The 18307-nt window shown below is 37.2% G+C and overlaps 1 protein-coding gene across 4 annotated transcripts in view; it reads right to left on the reverse strand.

Moving 5' to 3' along the window:
* The window catches only part of DLG2 (discs large MAGUK scaffold protein 2), a 1033555-nt gene that overhangs the window by 219608 nt on the left and 795640 nt on the right, over nucleotides 1-18307 (reverse strand). For all 4 annotated transcript variants that reach the window (XM_035560441.2, XM_035560439.2, XM_050713151.1 and 1 more), the window contains one exon: nucleotides 11487-11643. In XM_035560441.2, the coding sequence (XP_035416334.1) occupies nucleotides 11487-11643 (157 nt within the window). The remainder of the gene's footprint in view (nucleotides 1-11486; nucleotides 11644-18307) is intronic.

Consider the following 18307-nt stretch of genomic DNA (forward strand, 5'->3'; position numbering starts at 1 on the left):
GGAGTTCTTTTCACTTCTGCTTTGAACTGTCAGTAACATTGTAACTGCTTTTATAGAGTAAGGTAAATAGCAAAGAAAAGCACCTTTTTACCATGGAATAATACAGAAGATTTTTTTTTTTCGAGTTGTGGTTGAATTCTTTTATTTTTTAACTGATAAAATAAGAGTTTTTGTCATCTGAAAAAGTAAACAGAAGTCTGACTAAGAACAACTCTTACAGCCAGAATTCCCACTGACTGCATTAAGAGGTAATACAAAGAACCTTATTCACCTGCCTTAACTTTGCATATCGACTTAGGCATTCTCAAGGTCATTAACAAAAGATGAGAGGAAAGCTGAGCCATGTTCTCCAGCAGTCCTGACTAGTCATTGGAAACGGAATACACAGCATCACCCCTTAGGTGCTGGAAGTATGGTCTTCCAGCAAGATGGGGAACACTGTAAAAAACACACATTAGGGGTGACCTGCTCTGAACACGTCTGGGGAAGGCTTTCCTCATGAGGAGGTGGCATAATCATGCTACGCAATGTCCCACAGCACTCAGACAACAGATATAATCCCGCAAAAATTACAAGAATTCAAAGAAACTCATGCATGTTGCCAAAATACAGCCCTTTGCTGAGCAGCGAACTGTCACCTCCTCGCTGCACGAAGCCTCCAGCTGGTGGCCGAGGCCTGCTCAGCACGGAGGACAGCTCCCGGCCGCTGGCACAGCCCAGCTCTTGCTTTGCTCGACAAGAAAACGCTTAGAAATAGAAAGAACGGAGAAATGCACATGGGGAAAAGAGTTTTCACTGTCTAGCCTACCTTGTTTTAAATATTCAGATGCACTTTATTGCTCTTCTCTCACTTTTCTTCTTGTTTTTCCATGCCTTTATTTTATTCCTATCAGTTAAAACTGCTTAGCTTGGACATGCTATGACGGTGGCTACCTTATCGTTGACTCCACTGAAAACACAATACCATGTTCTCCTTCTCTCTTTTTATGGGCCAGCACTTTCAGTGACCTTGTCAATTCTTGTCTTTCTACCTTAGAATTATGACTTCTGCCTCTAGTATGCCGGTCTTTATGCTCTGATGAGCTGGGCATTCTAGAGGCAAATTCTCCTCTGTCTGGAAAACAAGAAACACTGTGGGGGTACAAGCTGTATCACTTAGTATGCCTTTTCCTGCCAGCAAGTTTAAGGCAAGAGATAAACCTGCTGAAAGAGGTATCAAAGCACTACATCTTTAAAGCAGGAATAAATATCCTGTTACTGAAGTGGTGTCTTGCACACACTGCCTTTTACTATAGGAATCAACCAGCTTTATGATTCACCAGATCACATAAATCATTCCAAGTAGTACCTGTTATGTCTATAACCATAGTCAAAGACTTGTATTTTAACCCAAACTGTAAAATTTAAATTTGTAATTTAAATGAAACAGAATTTTTCCTTATAGAAGTGCTTTCCATGTAATTGTAGTCTTTGTGAATGATGCCAGATTGGCAAACTTTGAAATCAAAGTAATTGCACTGAAATCATTCACTACAGTGATAGTTTAAGAGCCATTTCCTCTCACTTCCATTAGAATTCCTTAAAACTTGTTTAATCTGGGTTTGAAATAAATTATGGCTTTGGAAAAGGACACGTAGACTTATAGGAGCCTGAAAGAACATTAAACTTACTTCACTCGGGTCACTAAATAGCTACCAGCTAGCTCCATTACTGACTTGGGCCAATGTGATCCTGCAACTACAAGTTGATCAATGGTATTTTATCTCATTGCTAAATGGTAAAGTCTAATCAGAGACACACACGTAGTCTTTTCATATTCATACAACTGTTGTTAATGGTGAAAAAATTCATATATGTATACCATACTGGCTAATAGTGCAGACCACTATTTATTAACTAATTTTTAAATATATATTCATATTTTCCATTTATTTTATATACAAAATATTCATCAGTCTTAATAATTAGGAATATTCATTTAAGTTAAAATGCTCATCACCACATCTTAAATTTAAACCTAGCAGCTGTTTTATTTACTTTCCCTCCTCCCTCCTGGTCACTCAAATACCACCACATAATTTCATGGATCTTACTACAATGTAATCTCCTCACCAAAGTCTGTCTTCATATATTCACTCTCCTTTACAGTTAGTACTATCTTCCTACTCCAAACTGATAAAATACCAGATTGTCCCTCCTCCCTCCTACAGCTTTTACTTTACACAACTGCTACTTTCATTCATTTTCTTGACTTTCTGAATTAATCCTATTTCTCCCTAATTCTGTTTTCAGCAGTTGGATTTCTGTCTCCTACTCTCAGCCTGGGTCACATAGGCATTCCCCTGCTGGTAGCAGTTATAGCATAGATCTTGGTTTCCACACAGTCCTAAAAGGAATTTTTCCTACCAAAATATGCATATAGCTAAATTACCCTTTTTTTAGTTTTTCTCATAATGTTGTAGTGTTCTTGTTTCTCATTTGAATTTCAAACAATGATATGAATGGAACTAATTATTGCAATTCTTCTGCTTTTGAAATGAAGTAAAGGTTTCCATTTTACTAAGTGTCTTGTAACTCAAAGGTGATAAGAATGATCATTCCAGCTGAAGCCAATATGTAAAAGTTACTCAGGTACTGGAATAAAAAATTAAATCAATATTAGAGGCTGCTTAGAGACAGTAGGGCATTGGTAACTTGTTGAACTCCAAGCAGTGAGTTAGTGGCAAATTTAAAAACTGAAATCCTTGCCCTATTCTCTGCTTGACAGGCTTTCCATATTTCCATATTCACAGACTATGGTAACATGGCCTGTGAGATGCGGGATGACATCTTGTGTCTTGTGTCACAACAAATCTATACTGAATTCAAGCCAGTGACCATGAGGCAATGTTTGAATGGTTCAGTGGTAGCTTGTCTAACTGGAATGTTTGGCTTCAGTGGTAGCTTGTCTAACTGGAATGTTTGGCTGTAGGTGAAGTGTTCAGCTCTAAATGAATTGTTCAGTGCTCACTTTTTTTTTTTTTTTTTAATATTAAAACTGCCTGAATCACAATGTTCATAGTTATTAGTGGCTCTACAGAGTAGGATTATGTGACACAGACTCTTTGAATAGATGATGAGCTGTAGTCTCAAATATAGTATACATTTTTAAAAAACAATAGAAAGGAAGTGGCTCTTGTATTCTGTAGTTGTTCTGGCTTTTTTGTTTTGCTTTGTTTTATTTTTAACAGTGGCTTGCTTCTTCAGCAAAAAGACATATATATCTTTTTTTTTTTTTTTTTTTTTAAGGATCCCCAAAATCTTCTCCAAGAAATTACTGCAGATATCCTTCAAATACCCTACTTAATACTTAATTGTTGGCCAATTTCTATTATTATGCATCTCATGTCATAGGATCATTTTTTAAATTACTCAAGAACACGAAACCTACAGGGCAATAGAGCAGAATGATGCCTGGAGTCTAGTTTGTTTAAGCACAAGTCCAGTCTGGGGAAAAATCTCTGAAAGAATAACACTCAGGGATGTAGCCATTTTGTCCAGCAGTAGTAGTTTTGGCTTTCAAATTTCTCTTTTTATTTTCCCTTCATTGTGAAAGCGACATTAAGGCTACACAGAAGGCTATAAAGCTCACCCCAAATCCTCAATATATCAGATGTGATATAATTCTGTTCGACAATCTTGAAACAAATTTTTCTAATTTAGAATCCTTGAAGTGAATGTGAACTCCTCCTTAAACAATTAGGAGCTGAAGAGCAAGCAGTCTGGCATCAGATCATTCCTACTCATTGAGGCAATTACAAAATGAATGTTTTAGAGGCAACTGATGATTTCATCACAGCAAAAATACATGGGCTCTGGTCTAGGCCAATTTGCTAGCTTTGCATGACACAACTGAGAGGTCTGATAGCTAACACTGCTTGGCAAAAAGAGACATATCTTATTCATGAGAATTGTTAATAGTATTTATCAGGTTCTAATCGTGCTTGGCAATATCAAAGACTTAAGTAAGCAGTTACTGCATCAAGGAAATTGCAATATAAACTATATATTACAGAAAAATAGTGGGAGGGAAGGAAAGGGAGAAAGGAAACAGAAGGGAGAGAGAGAAAAAAAAGAGAAATCCATCAGGAAGACACATTTGTAGATTAATAAAAGACAAAAGGTAGCTCTACAGTCACCTAATGCACATACTAGTCTAGCATATAGGTGGTAAATTTTTCCCTAGAAGCTCCGTTAAGATTGTATTTTAGAAAGCCATCTATTTTATTTTGAAGTCCCAAAGTGACAAGTCTACTAGCTTCTATGGCAATATAATCCAGTTACCCTGACTACAAAACAAGTGCATCATGTTTTGAGGTTGAATATGTCTAAGTTCAACTTAGCCAGTCATCAGATCATATATATTTATCAATAGCACTAAAAAACAGCCTTTTACCAGCTTTCTTATCCAAGGGTAAGTATTTGCAGATGATGTTTTTTACATAGACACAGCTCATACTTCATTGAAGTCAATTTTCATGGTCAAGGAGAATGCTAGATTTTTCCTGACATGGAAATTAAACTCCAAGGCATTTTGTTAATTGATGATGATGATGCCACCTCTTCAAATATATAAAAGAGAGGATTTTCAAAAGCACAGATTTGCAGTAGCACCCAGCTTTTGTTTATTAGGTATCCAGTTGCCTTCTGTACCTCTAAAAATCTCATCTTGTACAGAAATTTTGTAATGGTGATTCAGTGTTGTCATGTGAAATGTTTTTGATTTATCATGATGACAGCAAATACTGGACATATATCTGAAGATAATAAACACATTGTAAAAGGTGAATTTGAGATCATTTACAAGGTTGGGATGCTGTGCACCTGGATGACTTCACGTAAACATAAATAGATGGAGGACTCTTAGAGACCTACTACCATTTCTGAATCATCCTCAAATTTCATAACTTTCTAAAAACTTTTCATCAAAAACTTTACATCATCTTCAACACCACAGGAAAGTAAGCACCCTAAGGATATGGTCAGTGCCTCTGCAGGCAAGTGCTATATGGCAAAGGGAGTACCTCTCATAATCCTAACACTATTACACAAGAGTGACTGATGCTCCATGGAGAAAGGATTCCGTGCCCCATAGCAATCTCCATCATAAAGCCTGTTTTGGGATTGGGCCGAGTGGAGATGATTCAAACATTTTCCAAGCCAGTTGCAATTTTGAAAAAAAAAAAATCTGAGAAGCAAAACTAAATAGTATTTGACTTTTTTTTTTTTTAGTTTGTAACTAGGTAACACAATGCACTCTTTGCCATAAGTAGTTTTACTGCTTTTACCATGAGCAAAAAGCCATTTTAAATTAGAAAGCTGAAAGCTTCTCTGCACCAAAGTAAGGGAAGTCAATCGGAAGGTCAATTCCAACTGCAGCAAAATGGAGCATAAATATTGCTATAAATAGGTACAGAGTTCTAATGGTCTATCCTGCTCTATATGCACATACTTTGGAGTAGAAATTGCAGAACATTATTTTTTTTTAAGTGTATTTTATTTTTGCTACAGATGTGTGTGAGAAGGTGGGTAGGAGTTGTGTGGGAGGAACTAAGTAGAAGGAGAAGCTCATAAGGAAAAGCAAACCTCTCACATAAAATGACAGCAGGACAACGCACAGACAGAAGATAAAATCTGATCAATATAAGAGATGACCTTCCCTCTACAAGGAAAAACCTTGTATAAAAAACCAAAGGCAATACAGAATTGAGATGCCGAAATACCGGTTTTGCAAACTAACTATATATAATACCATCAACCAGATGAGAAGATTACCGAAATCCCTGCAGAATATCTCTGGTAGCCCTTTTCCCAGTATGTAGCTATTTGATTCTCAGGAAGTAGCAGCGGATAACAGATACCATCTTTCCCCATGTACGAATACTTCATGATGAATACTATGCTAGATCAAGATGAAAATCACACAGAATTTGTCTGATTTTGTTCATCTGCTTCAGGTGAGATACCAGTGAAAATGGAAGCATTAGGAGAGTACTACCTGCATCTTCGCAGTGCAGCCTGTTCTTTTTCTACTCTTTTTCCCACCCTTATTCAGCAATTACTCTACAGAAAACATGTTTTATCTCCTTAATGTAACTGGCAGGATGTGTTGCTTGGGAGCAGCAGTCTTGCTTCATAGCAAGCAGTCTCTTCTTTCTCTTGACTGCTTTCAGGATAGCAGCCACACTTAATCCTGCCACTGTGAGACACAAGGTACTAAAGCATTTATGTAGGAGAATAAAATAAAACTGATACTGTTTATATGACACACATTTTGCGTTTCTTTGTGATGAATCAAACACAGTATTAGGTGAAAAATCAAACATATATTGTAAAGGCAAACAGATGAAATGTGAAATTCAGTTTAAGATGCCTAAATATAGACATGCACACACAGGATAAGTGTTTGAGCTTATAGTCAATGGATATCCAATCAATACAGGCAATAAGGACTACAGAGCAGTTCAACCTGCTCTACACACCTCATAGTTGGCCAGGTGAATCAATCTCTAGTCTTTATTGATTTTAATGGGAAATACACACCCAGAAAGTATGCCTATCTTTAAGTATCTTAATCTGAAATTTAGTCTTGCCCAACGACACAAAATTCAATCATTTCAATAGTTAAGACTTGTAACTTCCCTATGGCTATTAATGCACTTAAATTCTTTCATTTACACACATACTTAACTTGATGTAGTCTATTAGAAAAATCAAAAAAGTGTTTGAAAAAATGTGAGAAAAGAAATTCAAGGAGCAATGTGCTCTAATTAATTGTGTGTAAATTGTGTGTCAAGCCTTGAAATAGTAAATCTTAATTCTGCTTCTGAATTTGCGTGGGTAAGCTAACTCTCTGCTCTGTAGATGTACATACAGAGAATTTTGCCAGACTGGTACTGTAAGTGCTTTTGAAGAACACAAGACAAGACATCTAAATCAAGTAGTTTTGTTTTATGGTAATTTGATATGAGATTGTAAAGGAAAATCGTTATGTTAATAAATATATATATATTTTAATAGGACTGTATTTCTCCCCCTATCCCTCCCAGTATTTCCCCTAAAACTTAAAATGTATTCAAAACTTACAATGTGTGTGTCTCTTCTCTAAAATGTTAAGATTTGCACTGTTTTCTGTCAGTTAGAATACACGTACAAGGTGTGGCCATCATGTTTATGGCTCTTCGAAATCATTTGTGCTCATCAAACTGATTTTCACTAAACAACACTGGGTTCCCATTTCTATTTTAATAGACAAAATATCCTTCAGTGTTGGAATTGGAATTTCAAATTGCAAGAGTGGCATCAAGGAAAAATACGTTTTATTTGTACTAGAGACCTCATTTTCCTAACAGATGAAGAACTTGGAATTAGATCAGAGTTCAAGCAGTATATAAACTTTGTCTTGGCCCAGACTTCCTGCCGTAATTTAAAGAAATCAGTTAACATAATGGCATCCCATTTCCACTGCTATAAAATGGAAATACTTCCATTGGTATTTTTAGCTGTTCTGTTTGTGTTGTACACTTCTGATTGAAAAGCTAATCTGTGTGTAGGCAGAACCTAGCAAATCAGTTCTTTATCCCAATTAGTATTCAAGATGCTATTTGGTAACATTTATATTTTACTTAATAGCAGGACAACCCTAGTGGGAGGGACATACTCTGTCATACCGGTGAACCTTGCTGATGTACGCATTACCACATTTTTAAAGACATTTGGAAGTCAAAAAGAAAATGATTAGTTTGGTAAGAACTCACAAGACTATAATGAAGTATAGCAAGAAGAAACCAGCGTTTAAAACACCACTTTTTAGAGGGGAAAAACAGTTTTTTGTAAATGTAACTTTATAAATCACTTTTTGGTATTTGAAATGTTTGCCATTTGAAAGAGAACATTTTCCATTATTCTTCAATTTGCATTCAAGGTTCAGATATGACTCATTTTGTCTCTTTGCACAGAAGCATTTGGAATATCAGCCTGCTTCCTGAGATAAGTTTTAAACATTTCCAGTCAATTAACTGAAAAAATGAGAATATGGCTATCACTGTTTTTCCTAAGGTTTTAGCAGTCAGATTTCTGTCATTATTGATCCTGTGATGCCACCTGGTGGCGTTTAATGAAAATAAACTCAAATTTCACTCCTTGCCCATAATATGTCATAGCGCCCCTTGGAGGATGTTTGGACTCTGTCACATAACAGCCCCTCTCTCACTCAACAGTGAGAAGGCAGAAAATGAGGCAGAAAAGTTATGGGACGTCAGGCTTTACAGGCTGACTCTGGGACTACATATGCATCCAGTGAATCACCCAAAGGCAGTGCATATTTCTAGCTTTGTGGGGACTTACTCATGGATTTGCAGTCTATTTAAGGTATATTTACAGGTACCCACCTGAAGGTGAGTATACACAGCTCTCAACTAGTCAACATTTTGCCGTATTTACAGCACAAGCACGAATTATGAAACTGCTGTGATTCTCCTCTTCTACATTGGAGAAGGTGGCTTTGAAAATTAAAGCACCTCGACCAAGGTCACGGAAAAACAACAGAAAAATCAGGAATTCATTCCAGGTCTCCAAAGTTTAAATCACTTATGCTGCTTCCTGTCTGGAAGAAATTTAACAAACCCCAATTTAATTTAATATACTAGCTTGGTGTGCATTATTAGTTCTTGGTAAACCACATCTATCGTGTTTTGTGAAACAAGTGGGTAAACTGTAGGGAAACAAGTAGGGAAATAGTAAGGAGGTAAGTGTTTCTGAGGGATGAGACAAGTACGAATAGACAGAGAGAAACAGGCCTATTCTGTGCAGCTTGATAAAATTAAGGTGTCCAGGACCCTTCACCAGACAATGGTCTAAGATTAATCAGCTCTAAAATTAGCCCGTGCATGACATTTGTTTTGTTTGAGCATGGGAAAAGTGGATTCATAATAGTTATTTGTGACTTAATAAGTCAGCAGTGCCTGACTTAGTGATTGCCTGGGGAAATATATGCAGTCTAATTTAGTAATAATTTCCATCCCTCTGTTCAATGAACAAACAAACTACTCTTGCATGACAAGTAAATGCTGCAGTGACACTGGTAAGTTTAATTAGAACTTATGAAAACATTGCTGTGAAATAGACAAAAAGTGGAATTAAAAATTCAACTTTGGCAGTATCCCACAGTGCTAAATATATGCCTGCTGAAAAATAAAACAAAATGGACTTTTAAAGTTGTATGTGAGCTGCTGGATTTCTGAATACAATGTACTGTGAAGGCTCCAATCTCATAGTGCTCTTTTATTCAGCCTTCTTGTGCTGCATCTAGCCAAAGAAAAATAAATGAAATAAGCGTCCTAAAGAAATTTCCATTTCTATTCCTCAGGTTCCTTGTCTGTATTCTTGTTGGCACAGGCATTTGCTTTCCTTATCTCTCCATGCTGATAACATTGTAAGATTCTATTGTGGTTTTCTTGCAGTTCCCTATGAACTTATTTAGGGATCTCTTCAAGGTACATAAATGTCTTCTACTTGTCCTTTCTCTTTAACTATTTGCAAGGAGCAGATCAAGATAAAAGATAGTGTTATGATCCTGTCCTGGTTTCGTCTAGTTTACAGTTATTTTTTTCATAGTGGCTGGTATGCACCATGTTTTGGATTTGAGAGAAAAATAATGCTGATAATGCACCTACGTTTAGCCGTCACAGAGCAGTGCTTGCCTAGAGCCAAGGACTTTCATCTTCTGTTGCTGCCCTACCAGTGAGGTATCTGGGGGTGCACAAGGAGCTGGGAGGGGACACAGCCAGGAGCTGACCCAGACTGGCCAAAAGGATGTCCCATACTGTATGGTGTCAGGCTGAAAAGTTAAACTTGGGTTTTGGCCATGGGCAGGGGAACCACTGCTCAGGGACTGGCTGGGCATTGGTCAGTGGGTAGTGAGCAATTACATTGTGCACAATTTTTATATATATGCATTTTTTTATTGTCATTCTTCTGATTATTTTCCCTTCTGTTTCTGTCCTATTAAACTCTTTCTACCTCAACCCATAAGTTTTTACTTTTTTTCTTCTGATTCTCTTCCCCATCCCACCCAGGGCGCAGTGGGAGCGAGTGAATGGCTGTGTGGTGCTGAGCTGCCTGCTGGGTTAACCCACAATGGATCCCCACAATTTCAGGTTACTGTATCCCTTCAGTGTTAGCTCACGAGATTTTCTATATATTACAAAGGAGCAGCTTTGTACTTTGTACTTTGTTACTTTTTCACACGTAAACTTCAACGTGCAGAAGTTAAACTCACTAGTCATAGAATACGCCAGAGGTCAAGACATGCCTAAGCAATGTAGGAAAAGCAGTTCCAGCTCCCCCTTGAAGGGAGTCACACACTGACCAGGAACCTGCCACATAACCATGCCACAAACCATCCAGTTCACAGCCATCTTCTTTCCCTGCCACTAACCCAAGTGCAGCCCCAGATACAAGATGTCAGGAACAGAAAGCGCGACAGTGGGAATGAGTGTGACACTGCAGCTTCATGGGCTGGTCACTCATCTGGGATGAGTAATTCCTGGGCTTCAGTTCTTTGCCTTAAAGCTGTTTATGTACTTTACATGAAACAGGCCCAAGTGTATCAATTTGTATAATGTTTTGATTTTGGTTTTGTTCTTGGTGTTGTTTTCTGTTGTTGTTGTTGTTGTTTTCATTTTTCTGTAAGGCAGAATAATGTGAATGGATACTTAACTACACTCTCAAGGCTTTTATTGCCCTTCAGAATCCTTTATGTTCAGATTGTTTCAGTCAGATGTTCAATTATTTGACAGAGCCTAAGACAGAGCCTAAATGCTGTTTTTGAACTGCATACTATCAACACATACATGAAAGAAAAATTTCATAGATGTTTTTGAGACTAAATATGCAAAATATAACCTCAGGCTACAAAGCCTCTTATCCTATAAAATTTCAAAATAAGTTTCAGAGTGATCACCAAATTCATTAGAGGCACAGAGATAATTAACATAACCTAGTTAATCACCTCATTGTATTGGGGCAGTTGCTAAGCAGTTTACTGCACACTAGATGGCACCCCCAGCCTGGATGATTTCATCCTACTATTTCTCCTCAAAGAAAAGCTAAAATTAGGAAATATCTTCTAACTATGTAGTGCATTTGGGGCAAAATGGAACTGGATGATGGGCTAAACTAAGGAATGCTGAGGTCCTCACTGTGGTGTTGCCATACTGTAGGTAATATTAAGCAGAGCTAAGTCTCACTGCAGCTAACAACCTGAACAAATGGTATAAAAAGCAAGAGTAAATAAACAAAATACTCAGTGATGAACTGTTTCCAGCTTGGATTTCACACAATAGAAACCAAAAAGGCTTTATGAAGCCTCCTTGGTGTGTCTTTTGCAGTACAGACAAAGAACAAGATTAAGCAATCTGTCAGCAAAGCCCAACACAAATACTTACAGACAAAATTTGATCTCCTCTCTGCAGTTCTCCACTGAGATCAGCAGGCCCGCCTGCTAGGATGAAAGACACGAAAATGCCTTCCCCATCTTCTCCTCCCACAATGTTAAAACCAAGTCCTGTGGAGCCCTTGTGCAGGATGATTTTTCGAGGCTCTCTGTACAGAAACAAAGTGATAATGTTTATCCATTCAAAGATTTAGTGTGTACACATCAAGTCATCTTCAGCATACTATATTTTGCTTAAGAAACAATGGCTTGCTACTGCCTGACTAAACCATTTAATAAATGATATAAATCTGTTAATTGGAGAATAACAACTAAGCAGCGACCATTTTTTTTCCTCATGGCTGAATTCAAACATCTCTATTAATTCCAGTTCACTGGAGTTATCCTCACTAAATTAAATAATAGATTAATTAAAAGACAAAACTCTGAAGATCCTTTATTATCTCATTTATAGCAATACTGCACATACAAGTGCAATCAAACTTCATATGGTACCTTTTTTTCTTAAAAGTTCTACATGAACCAATTAAAAAATAAAAGACCTAGACAAAGCAATGACAAGAGGTTTTAATCCTGGCAGATTTGAAGCAAATAACATTTGCATGATCAATCTAATAGAGGAGAATCTTTCAAAAAACTCTGGTTTGACATTATTAGGAACTTGCAATTGTAAAATCACATAGCAGCTTTATCACTGCCCCAGACTGAGGTATATCTGCTTTTGTGTTACTTGTTTAAAAAGTTGTTCATTATGATGGAAATCAATAAATAATAACAGCTACATCTCATACAGCACTTTCCATCTGTAAATTGAAAATATACCCCAAAGGATGCATAATAATATGCATTTTACTGACAGGAAAACTCAGGTCCAGAGAAAGGAGAAGACTTTCCTAAGCAATCAAGGTAGTGAACTTGAGAAAAAGTGTGCCAGGTATTCCAGTTCTCGATTTCTATGTACCATGCATCAGATTTGTCTCTCCCTTGGACAAACAAGCACACACAAGAATGCATAAACATGCAGACACCATGTTTACTGGTACTTACACAATTCCAAATCCCTCTAACAATTTACTTTTCAGAAAATAAATAAATTAATAAAAAATGACATTGTAATATTAATATGTGTGTACCTGAAGCCCAGTCCTGCAAATACTCACATCCATTTATGTCTGTGATTCCTCACAGAGAAAGAGAATCTGCTTCTAATTCTCAATTTTTACAAATAAAAGTTACTAGCAAAGTGACAATTATAAACACGCATATAAGAGACCTCAAGAGCTGTGCTCCAGAATACTTCCTGTAAAAAGATCCCATATTTCTTGTATACTCTGTAATGGTTCTGTAGAATACTAATGGCTTTTTCATTTCTATTTTGTTTTAAAAAATAAAAGAAAAGAAGGAAGAGAGAAAGAAGTGATGCATTAAGAGACAAGTCTTATTTGGTGTGATTTAAGTTTTATGGCTGTATACATTGCAACTTTATCTTTACAAGATAATTCCAAAATCAGTAGGAATTTGTTAGCTTTGCCCAATGCTAATTCACCAGTATTATCCCAGGCTTGATCATGATCCTTAAACAATATCTCAACTTTCTGATATCTAGGCTTAGTATTTTTGAAAGAAAAAATAAAGCAAAGTTTTGATAGTATCTTAAAAAGAGATTGTAACCCTTTTTGAAAGTATTCTTCCTACTCCGTATGTCCCTCCATTTTATAACTTAACATTAACATACAGTCAGAAAAAAAAAAATTAAAAAATACAACTGTGAGAAAATGACAGAGTCTTGACTTTGCATATTCTTTTGAACCAACCAAAAAATAAATAGGGGGCTTCTTCTCTTTTGGATCATTTCTGTTGACTTGCCTTGTAGCAACACTTTTAGCACCTCCTTAACTATGTGCAGATTAGACATAATGTAATCCAGATCTAAGAAGTCTAAATAGGTTTTTAATTAGTAAGGGTGGCCTGGGGGCTGGAACAGAACTAGGAAAGCAGCTGGAAGCATGGATTCCTTCCCCACTTAGACAATGTGCTGCTGAGTGAGTTTGGCAAGTCATTTGTTCTTCCCTCTTCAATTTCTTCACCCACAAAAAGATATGGTGACACTTGTCATCCTTGAGTCCTACAGATCAAAAATAGTTTCGGAGAGCTAGCTACTGCCAGTATTATTTACCTGGTTATTGAGGAAAAAGAGGCAGTAAAGTCAAACAAATATATATGCATGCTCTGCTGGTGAGAAATCAGACAAGTTCTCATTCAAAATGAAATTGAGTATTTTTACACATGACAGGCAACTTGGATCATAAAGTTGAAAGCTAGTGCTATGGGCAAAACTAGCTCAATACATTTGGGTATCTACTGAATGCTAAGCTGTGCTGCTCAACAAAAAGTTGGCCCAGTTATTAATCCCTGCCTCTGATCAAGTCAGCAGATTTATGCCTAAAATGCTGTCAGTGCTGTTTTGTAATTTTGGCCTTTTGACAGCAAATTTCACATTCTGCTCTTGGATGATTATGTTCAGAGGAAGCTCAAACAATAATGGGGAAATGTCAGAAGACATGATTAGAATACAATGGTTTCAGCTCCTGCTTTTTAGCCTGATGAGGTAATTTTGGTCATGACTCAAATTTGGCTGTATAGAAACTACTAGCCATAGCTTGCCTCCGTATTTCTTTCATATCTGAGTATCTTGTGGAATCAAGAATGCACAGGTGTAGCTGTCATAAAAATAATCATCAAAGAAATAATCTTTAGCCATGACTATGCTGCAAAAATAGAAGGTATATACCATAAATACAAATAAGAATTTTGAAATATATCATAATACACACTTGCATAACAAACTGAGTCTCAAAAACAGACAAACAAACAAAACCACACTTGTGCTGATAATAAAGAGTTGTAGCATTCTATGGAGTTGAAGTAGGAAGACATTTTACTGCTTAACAAAACAAACTACAATACTCGCTGATGATCTCTTAAAGAGTAGTGCAGAAGTGAGTTATCTATCAACGCTTTAAGCACACTCAAAGAAAAGCGTAATTGTGATAAAGCTAAAGATGAGGATCAACAGAACCACAGAATGGCTTGGGTTGGAAGCGACCTTGAAGACCATAATTCCAAACCCCTGCCATGGGCAGGGACACCTCCCACCAGACCAGGTTGCTCAAAGCCCCATCCAAACTGGCCTTGAACACCACCAGGGATGGGGCATCCACAGCTTCTCTGGGCAACCTGTGCCAGGGCCTCACCACCCTCTGAGTGAAGAATTTCTTCCTTATATCTTATCTAAACCTACCCTCTTGTAGTTTAAAGCCATTCCTCCTTGTCCTATCACTTCACTCCCTGACAAAGAGTCCCTCCCCAGCTTTCCTGTAAGCCCCCTTTAGGCTGCTGTAAGGTCTCCCCAGAGCCTTCTCTTCTTCATGCTGAACAACCCCAACTCCCTCAGCCTGTCTTCACAGGAGTGGATAATATATCACCTGGCATAGAATGTTATAGTCATCTTGATGTAATTATTAAGGAGATCTAAGAACAGGTGCTCCAATTTATCTTGAATGTTTGGGAAGCAACATTAGGAAAAAATCTTCTCCTTCTGTTGAACTTCTTTATTAATATATTTCAAATACACATGAAGGGTCTCCAGACAGAGTGCAGGTAAATGCCATAAATGAAGCAATGGAATTGAAGATTAAAAGAAGACACGGTCATGAGAGAGTAAAAAGTGAAAGAAAAGTAACTTCACATTCACATGTGAATGACAATTTCTTCCTGTAAATGCATTCAGTAAAAACATGTTCTATAGAGAAAACAGCAAATAAGGCAAAGGTAATTTCAGGGTAACTTATCTAAAATGTACATTGTTTTGTTCTAAGACAATAGGTGGCACTCTGTAGCTACTAAAAAGGAAAAGTCTACTAAAGCTACTAAAAAGGAAATGCATGCTTTTGCCTCCAGCTTTAACTACTTATCACATTTACAATTTCTTCTGTGATAAATAAGGCTGAAGGTAAGTTTCTAGGTGCTAACAGTGTACTAGCACTTTAATTCAGTGTGTGCATGTTTTATGCCCTCCTGCAGCTTTGTACCAAATACAAACAGAGAAGAGCAGCAGGGGAAATAAAGCAGAAATTAGAAAGAAGTATGAGATGAAAACATCCCTGGTTTGACAGAAGGCAGCAGAAGGCAAAAACAAAATAAAACAAAGCAAAAGCAAAGAAAAGAGATAACAGGACAAAGGGAGAGAGTACATCTGTAAGGAGAAAAGGAAAGGAATTAAAAAGAAAAAATGTAGAGAAAGAAGGAAGATTAACTATAACAGAGCCAGAAATCATAACAAGGAGCAAAGGAGCAAATGAAGTGCTGCAATCCACACAAATTTACAAGCTCAGAAATCAATGGGAGAATCAATTTGGATGGACTTGCTTCAGGGAATGCAGCAGATCTGATTCTGTAAAGCACATTATAAATTGGAGGCCTGATGTAAGAGCAAAGTATTATTAAATTAATGTTTGAAACCAGTAAGTAGCAACAAATCAGAGGGGGTAAAACTTCAACACTTAATGAAATTTCTCCTGTCAGAAAAATACAATTTTAAAAAGTCAAAACAGTGAGGCATTTTTCCTCCTTACCATTTTTTTTTGCTTTATATTTGTTATACTTGTTCATTATGCTGAAAACAGCTAAGTGTTTTGTATCTACTATATTTGTACTGAATTTTTGTTTTGATCAATTTTACTCTTTTATAGGAAGAGAATGACAAAAACATTGTGAGTCTCCCTATCGTTCTCCTTTGGATTCTGAATCCACAGTAATTATAGACTTAATTTAGGAGATTAAAAAGTGGACTGATAAATGAAGGGGAAGAGCTTTCTGAAAACAAGTTATTCTTATAACAGCTAACTGAAAGAAAATCCATTTTCAATTTGCTTATTTTGTGCTGCTGGCTACATCAAAGAATACAGTCAGTTTTAGTATTCATATCACACTGATACATCTCTGCCTTTCTGTTTCTTTTGCACCATCCATAAAATTGGGGTGTTGAAAAGATTTTGTGCTTTTTGGACCATCTACAGAAATTTAAGCACATTGGATACTTTCAGGTATCAGACCATAGAGATTTGGTCAATTACATATAATCAGTGAGGTATCCCAAATGAGCTGGGACTGAGAAATATGGCTTTGATCTTGCTTTGGCCACAGGTTTATTACTGTTGTTTGCTTGTTTCAAAAATGCTGTTTTCTTCACAAAGAATATTGACATCATACATACATTCATGCACATGATGATCTGGTGTTACTGTAACACATACCATAGAAAGCCCTGCAGTGCTTGTATTAGGGCAACACCCAGTCCCCATCTTGGCCTAACACCCTCCGTGCGAAGCACTGTGCTCACAGTGACAAATGACAGGACAAAGAAAATGGTCTCAAGTTCCACCAGGGGAGGTTTAGACCGGACATTAGGAAGAATTCCTTCATGAGAGGGTGGTGAGGCATTGGAATAGGCTGCCCAGGGAAGTGGTGGAGTCCCCATCCCTGTAGGTATTTAAGAGATGTGTGTATGTAGAACTGAGGGATGTGGCAGCTTAGGGACGGGAGTTGGTAGGTCAGGTTGATGGTTAGCTTGGTGATCTTGAAGGTCTTTTCCATGCTAGATGACTCTATGATTCTGTGATAATGCAACACAAAGTGTTCACGCTACTTACAAGTAGCAAATAGCAGGAAAGAAAATTGTAGAGTGAAATTATACTAGTCTAAGGTTATCCATTAGTGATAGTACATCATGGAAAAAAATGTTATCTCAGGATCAAAGAACCATTCTCTTGTGCATTATGGTGTCTGGCTATAGCAATTCACTGTGTGAGCACTGAGTTGTGCCTGCTTAGAGTCAGTTGGCTAATCAAGCCATTTCTTTTTCAATAAAATACTTGTAGTTTTCCTCTAGTACCTCAAAAAATTCTAATAAATAACTGCACGTTTATTTTGGACAGCCAAAGGGCACCAATACTGGAAGGACCTGAAAAGGGCAATTCAGATAGGTTGAACATTCTTCCTCATAGGACTTAACACAGAAAGCTATAGTGGATAGACAAGGTGCCGGTGTGTACAATGTTTTAAAATCTGATTTATCATGCAAGAGAGAATTTGAAATCTTAAGTGGTTGAAGGCATGGATTATGCACACACACCTTTTTAAAAGCCATCAAAGTTCAGGCAGAAAAAAACCTTAGCTTATTCACATTTTCTTTTATACATTCTACAACTGCTTCACAACAATTTAAAGAAAAAAACTATCTGTAGTGATTTCATCTATTGTTTTATTGCAGTATCATCTCCGCAGCGTCTTGGCTATTACTTTTTCCCCTGTTATTCCCCTCTTAGGCTTGGCAAAATCTTTCCATCACAATGGGAGACAGTACTGCCCACAGCCCTCTCTCTGATCTACCTTTATTGTGAGGTTTCCAAAACACCGCAGCCTGGCAGCAGCAGGGAGCAGGCAGCCCTTCCCTTCTCCAGCCCCACTACTGTTACACAGAAGTGTTATACCTGACCCAGTGGGGTCTGATCCACTATTCATGATGTTAATTGTTACTATAATGATTACATTTATGACTGAAAATAACAAATAAGGAAATCTTTTTATCCTTTGCTGTCACATTGAGCATCACAGTCCAGAGGTGTAACTTTGCCTTCTTACACTCAGACGTTATTTTGGTCATATGCCGAGCGAGTGTTCATATTCATTACAATGTGCAACTGATTGGTAACTTGTAATCTCATTTTGCTAAGTGTTGATATGCAAACAAGT

Source organism: Cygnus atratus, chromosome 1 (genome assembly GCF_013377495.2).
Source record: "Cygnus atratus isolate AKBS03 ecotype Queensland, Australia chromosome 1, CAtr_DNAZoo_HiC_assembly, whole genome shotgun sequence".
Classification (NCBI taxonomy): Eukaryota; Metazoa; Chordata; class Aves; order Anseriformes; family Anatidae; genus Cygnus; species Cygnus atratus.